At 43.4% G+C, this 7,443-nt stretch overlaps 1 protein-coding gene across 1 annotated transcript in view; it reads right to left on the bottom strand.

The window, feature by feature from the left end:
• Window positions 1-1,992: 1,992 nt before the first annotated feature.
• Window positions 1,993-7,443, bottom strand: part of COL17A1 (collagen type XVII alpha 1 chain) — a 54,429-nt gene continuing 48,978 nt past the window's right edge. The window contains exons 48-55 of the mRNA XM_036735765.1: window positions 7,285-7,374; window positions 7,022-7,132; window positions 5,744-5,890; window positions 4,987-5,379; window positions 4,099-4,236; window positions 3,477-3,530; window positions 3,101-3,181; window positions 1,993-2,255 (exon numbers count right to left, since the gene is read on the bottom strand). Coding sequence (XP_036591660.1) covers window positions 2,200-2,255; window positions 3,101-3,181; window positions 3,477-3,530; window positions 4,099-4,236; window positions 4,987-5,379; window positions 5,744-5,890; window positions 7,022-7,132; window positions 7,285-7,374 — 1,070 coding nt within the window. The 3' untranslated portion in view covers window positions 1,993-2,199. The remainder of the gene's footprint in view (window positions 2,256-3,100; window positions 3,182-3,476; window positions 3,531-4,098; window positions 4,237-4,986; window positions 5,380-5,743; window positions 5,891-7,021; window positions 7,133-7,284; window positions 7,375-7,443) is intronic.

The following is a 7,443-nucleotide window of genomic DNA, read 5'->3' as shown; positions in this document are numbered from 1 at the left end:
GGGAGGCACAGTTAAAATTATTTCTAAATAATCTCTCATCTATAAAAGGAAGGGATTGAACTGGATGATTTCCAAATTTCTAAATCCTCAGTCATTCACTGAACGCCAGCTACGAGTGAGGGCTTTTGCAGGTCTGAACTTCTGCCTTCAGAAAACGCACAACACTTTGGGTTATTTCATTCTAACATATTAAGTAGTTAGGACAAATGTTAGCAGTCTGATAAAACAAGGTCGAAGTTGTCAGGTCCTTAGTTGTAGCACTTGGTTACAGTCGTGTTAGAAAAGGAAACTGACTCAGTTTTTTGGTGAAGAACACAAAATTTTGTGATATTTTGAAAAGCAGAAGTGTATCGTATCTAGAAATAAAGCTTTCTTTCACAGTAAAACTCAAGTTGTTAGTAGTTTTTATATGTTCTCAGAGCCTTTTTGTGCAAGATTAATTTGTAATAGTATCCAATGTGATATAAGAAGGTAGATTAGCTAGCTGTGTGGTGTAGTGAATTGTGTTATGGTACATAACTGCAAAGACTAATTTTTATTTAATGGATATTAGTAATGATGCTTTTCCAGGAGAATCTTGAATTAGTCCCTGAGATGCACAGGCAGACCACATAGTATATAAACCATCTAGCTTATCAGAGAAATACACCCAGTTTACCTGAGTTTAACCTGGTGATGTGTAAGGGAAGAATCACAGCAGCTGGCAGGTTTGATGCTCTTAAGTGAGACCAAGTATAAAAAGCTAATGTAGATAGAGATATAGTATGTATAGATCTTTGTCCATTTTGACTTTTAATTTTAGTGAGACTTTTGATGGATGTGTATTATTCTTGAACTAAACCTGCCCTAATTCCTTCCCACCAGATTGTCCCAAAGTAAATTAACACAGTAATTGAAAGGAATCTAATTGCTCTCTTATGTACATGCCAATTCCCAAGTTGTTAAGTAAGGCTCCCTGGACAACTTTCTTTTGTGGTACACTCAGGTAGGAGCTGGGTTCCAAGTAATTATAGATAAAAGTCTAGTTTTAAAGACTATAGATTAATTGTAATGGTATGGAAGGTGCAGTTAAAGTTATTCCTAAGTACCATGTTTGGGCCCAGTTAACACATAGAACATTATCTGTTTCACTTTTCCTGTTCACCAATAAGATTCAGCAAATAGATTGTGTACAATTGATAAACTTTAATTGGAAACTAACAATTGAAACAACTTCAACTTGACCACATACAGATGTTTTAAAAGTTTAAAAAAAATTTCAAAGTGCTTAAATTAATCTGATCCTGACAGTCTCCCCCCTCCTTTCCACCCCATACACATCCCCCCATAGTCAGAAATAGGCATTTCAGAACTGAAGCAATTTGTCCAGTGTCTAGTACTTCCGGTCCCCACCCCACATGAACTCTTTGGCCACCTCTTTTTGTCTGTAGTTTATTAATAGCCTAACATGAGCCATTAGAAATGAAGATAGACATTTGGTGCCTGGTGATACTCAAATATATGTTACTTTTTCTTGTTCAAGTAAAAACATATTCAAAAGAAATAATAAAAATTGGAAACCCTGCTTAACTGTGTGTCTCCTCCTAGAGGAGGATTTAAGTCTGTGGCTTTCTAGTGTTCTTCCCAGTAACTTAAATGGATCAGTTTTCCTTAGCTCTCTTCTCTTTGACTAGGGAGAGCAGGTAGAAATGCAGGCAGGGAACAGCTAAAAAAAAACACCTCGGATATGTTAACTGGGACAAAGCAGTGAAGCCACCCACCACCAAGAACTACTTCAAGGAAGAAAACTCCCTGTCTTTTGAACTCAATTTAAAACCATTTAAAAGTTAAGCCACAGCAAAGGTAAAGAATCCCTAGAATCATGACTGAAAGTCATAGAAAAATTTGAGTCCATGACTTCCCTTGGTTGATACCTGGGAAGCGTTTGTTGTAAACTCTCAAGTGGCTATGAAATGTGAGCTCAGTACTAAGGAGCAGATAAGTCCCCAAAAATGTTACTTAAGGTTTATTCAGCCTGAGGAGTTATCCACATGCTGTTACATGAGAGCCAAACCAGCATCAGTGAGGCAATTTCAGATTACGAGACTATTATTTCTTGACCTGAACTATCTGGTTTTTTGACTTAAGATGTCCTAAAAGGAAGCCCATCCTTGCTCCAGGAATGAGCTCAGTATGCTTTAATACTGAGTGTATGTATCCTCATGGTTTGACAGCAATGCTTCTCCTCCTCCTCCTTCCAACATAGACTTGTTCACCTGGAAGTTAGGAAGAGAAAAACATACAGGAAGATTAACTTAGGAGCACTATGCATTTGTTGTCATTGTCTCACCCACAAAGATGGCTAAACTTTTTTGGACTGGATTTGTGATTTCATTGTTTTAGGGAGTTGCAGGTAAGGTGAGGAACTGCAGGTGGGTATCAGAAGGTAATTCACAGCCCAAAAGTGTCAGGGTCGATTTAAGCCGAGATCTTACTAACTGATGCCAGTTTTGTATACGTTAATACCACATTGCTTCTCTGAGCTCATTTTAAGAATAGCAATTGTATTGTGAATACTTTTCTTTCGCCAGAATAGGGAGTTTTCTTTGTTGCTTTGAGTCAATCTCCTTGATTTTTGAACATGAAACTTTTCTTGATTCTCCCAGCTGAAAAAGCACTCTCCTCAAATTTTCTTATAGAGCTTACTAGCTTTCCTTTGTCCATTATCACCTACTATGCATCATATCTGTGTGCATGCACATCCCCTTTATCTCTTTTGTTATGGTACCTAAAACAGTACCATCTACATAGAAGGTACTTAGTGTTCATTGAATTGTACACTCCCTATGCAGAGACTTCCTTGCCAGGGGACCTTTTGGAAACTTGCTGTTGAAATTTCAAACCCATTCTTAATTCAGCTTTGAATAAAGTTCTTTTTTAAACAGAAAGATACATTTGTTAAATATTAGGCCAGATGTACCAAAGTTAGAAAAATTCTGACAGTAGATTTTGTTCAGGGTAAAATAAATCATTTTGAAAAGAAAGAGTAACACGTTTTGATAAAAAAAGCTTTGGCTGTCTTTCACCATTCAAAAGTCCCATTTCCCCAGATAGAATTTACCTTTGTCTCCCTTGTCTCCTTTTTGTCCTCTGGGGCCTGGAGGTCCAGGTCTACCAGGATTGCCAGCTGGTCCCCTGTCACCTGGAGGGATAAATGAATCCTGGTATTATGTGCGGGAGTGGCCAAGGGCAAGTAACTGGGCGGGGATAAACCCATAAGAGTAATTTCACAGTTAACTGAAGTAGTGTTACTCATGTAGTAATAATGAGCAGCCAACGTAAGGAAGTCTTTACTTTGGATTAACAGTGCCTTTTGTCTCATAATGGTGAAAAAGGATTATCAAATTTCCAGGATAGCCGCTGGAAGTGGTACCTATTTGCCATTTTTTTTTTTTAAACAGGGCAAGTGAGTGGTCCCTCCCACTCTTGATACTTACCTTGGGGCCCTGGAAAGCCTCTATCTCCCTTTGGTCCTGGAATTGTCCCATAGGCTACAAAAAGGAAACAGGAGTAAGGCACGAATGAAGTCTCCTGCTACCCTCTGCTCAAGAGAGATCTGCAGTAACGGTTTTCCTCACCCTTGTTTGTGTTGGAGGATTGTAGCAAAAGCATTAAATATAGGTTTTGTAACAGATTTTAGCTCAAATAGTAGATAAGTGGGTGAGGAGGATTTAAAGCATCCTTCCCTTAAAATCCTCTTGTGTTTGCTTAGCCCCTGAAGCCCTGGTTGGGTAAATGGAAAAGAAAACCAGTAGATCGTATAGGTCCTAGTTTTCATGGCCGTAGAAAAGAACAAAGCAAAACAAGCCCATCTCAAGTCATTGTTCTTGTCTATTGACTTCATTCTTCGGAGAAGACACCGAGCCTGAGTAACAATGAAGCATTAGTGCTAGGGGGGGGAAAGCTTGCAAATCTTTCTGATTTCAGAACTAAATACCTAAGACTTTTGCAGAGGGTAGAGAGAGGGAGAACACTATTGGCTTCCCAGGAGTCTTGGGGGTGGGGTGGGGAATCTGCACCCAGAGAAGTCCTGGGCTGTATTACCAGGGGAGCCCTTACTTCGGAAGAAGTCCATGAGGTCCGCAGTCACATTGCCGTAGGTCGCAAATACCTTGCTGATACCAGGAGGGCCTTGGGGCCCAGGCTGGCCTGGTGGGCCTTGTACAGTGTAAGCCATACCTTGTAGCAGACCCTGACCTGCAAAACAAATACTTGGGCTAATGAAAGAATGTCTGGGGGTCCTTCTGAAGACAGTCACACCATTTTATAGGCAGAGGAAGCCCTGAGGACTGGAATAAACTCCTCTCACATCCTTCGCTCCCAACATTTGGACTCCTCCAAAGGCACAAGACTTATTTACTTGCCCTTGGAAAGCCCAAGGCCTGGAGAAGTTAAACCTGGTTCTCTACTTTTCCTAAGGACATGAACTGTTTTCTGCAGTAAGAAGCTCTGACCCCTAGGCATTTTGTTTGCAAAATCAGAGCATTAGAGAATCACAGAATTTAGAACTAGAAGAGACCTTAGAAATCATCCAAACCCCTCCCCTTGTTTTACAGATGGGGCACCTGAGGCCCAGAAAGGGACATGACTTGCCCAAGGTCACATAGGTACTAGAGGAAGCAGTAGAGTTGGGCTTCAAACTTTGGTTCTCTGATGCCAAATCCAGAGTTTTTTCATAATGCCAGTATACTCTGGTGAACTATATCCCTCTCAGGTATGGCTAAGGGATTCAATCTGAAAAATGACTCCCAGTTACAGGGACCCTGGACCTTCTTTGTATCTGGAGAATTGACAAGAGCTGCCAAATAGTCTGGCTGTTAAATGACTGGGGCCATAGCCTTTTCTGTCTTACACTCTAGGGCTTACATCTCCACATGTTTGGGTCCTTGGGAAGTCAAGGGAGATGCCAAGGGTAATGAGGTCCTGAGGATGGGGGTTGTTACTCACGCTGCAAACTCTCTGACACACGCACAGCCAGTTCATTGTAATCCAGGTCCCCAGTGAAGCCTGCACCAAAAACTCTGCCTTCAGTGCCATACGTGCCCCCGTCTCCTGCTGCTGCTCCATAGCCTCCACCAGTGCCTACATCTGTGCCATAGGGGCCACCATCTCCCAAGGTTGCACCATAAGCTCCTCCTCCACCTAGGGAGGATCCTCCGTTGGATCCTCCTGCTCCCAGTGAGGAGCTGTAGGAGGTACTCCGGCTGACAGAAGAACCATAAGAGTTGCTGCTTCCCCGGCTATAGAAACCATCAGCTTCCCTTAGCCGACCATCTCCTGGAGGACCCTGAGGCCCCGGGGGGCCAGGAGGTCCCACTATGAAGCTTCGGACATCAGGACCTATTGAACAGAACACAATGATAGTAGCAGCTTCTGTCTCAGGGAGGAAGAGAAATGTAAAAGCCGTCGGAGGACTTTCTCTAAAGCTCTCAAGGCATGTTTCCAATTGTTTCCTATCAAGGAGATCACTTCTGTAGGGGCATTAACAGATGGTTCTCTTTTTCATGTGGAATCAGGATGTGGGATGGTGTGGGGTGGGGAGAGAGAGGAGTCATAAACGCCTCAGATTTACCTTGGGAATGGAACCCTAGGCTCTTAGTACAACTTCCTCTGCAAATAATGGAAGCTTAGCTGTGATGGGACTCTGACTTGTAGAGGGGTTGTGGGAATGGGGCTGGATGGAGGAGACGGGTAGGTCACCTACTTGTGAGATAGCTAATCAATTCACTCCGGAAACTATCACTGTTCTCAGCTGCATAGGTCGCCAAAGCTGCTGAAACCCCAGGAGGGCCACGGGGGCCTGGAGGACCAGGCGGGCCAGGAGGACCAGAGACCGAAGAGAGTCCTGCACCTGTAGATGGAGTACAGGAGAGGGACATTAGGAAGATGTACTGATGAGAAAGTAGAGCCTTTCCTTGACTGGTTTATGGGCTCTGCTCAACTCAAATCCCTGGGAGAGAAAGGACAAAACCCGATGAAAGGGACAGGAGGAAGGACCATCAGGAACCTGTGGATCATGTTGCAGGGAGGGGATCATACATGATTTAGGGACAGAAACAACTTCTGTGCTTCTCTTTAGACATCAGCTGAAATTGCCTGTATCATCCTGCCCCTTTCCACGTACCACTTCCCCTCCCCTACCCCCCCTTCGAGTTTCCTCAAGCTCACATTGGACTCCCCCTCAAATCCTTTGGCCACTCAGGGGTCTCTGGAAAACGTTTAGCATTTACTTATGCACTATCTCATATTGTTCTTGATGTGTTGGGGTGTGTGTGTGTGTGTGTGTGCTTTTTTCTCTTTAACAACTTTTAAAATTTCTAGAGACCAATCTATTTCTCAGTGGCTCCCAAAGTGTACCTGAGTGCAATGTTTGAGGCACAGACACTCAATAAATGTTTGAGAATTGGTTGATTGGTTTTTTCATTTCCTTCCCTGATAAAGTTGAGGTAGATCTTGTTAGAGGCTAGTGTGGGGCCTTGAAAAGAGTGCCAGGCTTCAAGCTGAAAGATCTGCAAGAATCAGTTCCTCCACCACTTAGTTTTGTTACCGTGGGTAGATCACTTGCCAGAGGTGGAGAACCTCTGGCCTTAAGGCCACCTGTGGCCTTCTAGGTCCTTGAGTGCGGCCCTTTAACTGAATCCAAACCTCACAGAACAAATCCCCTTAATAGAAGGATTTGTTCTGTAAAATTTGGACTTAGTCAAAAGGCTGCACCCAAGGACCTAGAAGGGCACATGTTGTCTCAAGGCCACAGGTTCCCCATCCCTGATTAGCCTTTCTAAACCCAGTTTTCTCCTCTAAAAATTGGAGATGTTAAAACTTGCATTGCCTAACTCATAAGATTGTTGTAAGGATCTGATTAAATATATATGAAGGTGCATTATGATTTTGAAGTATTCTAGACATGTAAGCCTCTATCCCCTATATTCTTCCACAGTCCTTTATCCCCTCCCCTCCCCAACCCCCATACCGAGGCTCTTACTCTGCAGGTAAGATGAAAGTTCCTCCATGCTGAGACTGGACCAGGAGCTTCCTGAAGGTCCTGGGGGTCCAGGGGGTCCAGGAGGTCCGATAATACCACTAAATTCAGACCCTGGAATGAAAAGGAAGAATAGGGAGTCATGATCTAGTGCAGGGGTGGGGACCCTGTGGCCTCAAGGCCAAGGCCACAGTGTCCCCACTCCTGAGGGGGTGCCATCTTCTATTGTATGTCAGAATGGTTCTGTGTTCCAAATTTAGCCTTACCTCGGAGCAGAGACAATAGGTCCTGGTAGGATGTTCCTGGCAGACCCGGGGGACCAGGGGGACCAGGGAGTCCAATACTAATCCCAGAACCTAGGAAAAGGAAACAAGAGACATATTGAACACTGATCAGATAAGGAGAGGAAAACAAGACACAGGAAC

The sequence above is a fragment of the Trichosurus vulpecula genome, chromosome 8, assembly GCF_011100635.1.
Source record: "Trichosurus vulpecula isolate mTriVul1 chromosome 8, mTriVul1.pri, whole genome shotgun sequence".
NCBI lineage: Eukaryota > Metazoa > Chordata > Mammalia > Diprotodontia > Phalangeridae > Trichosurus > Trichosurus vulpecula.
Note: the sequence above shows the minus strand (reverse complement) of the source record. Positions and strands in the feature narration are given on the sequence as shown.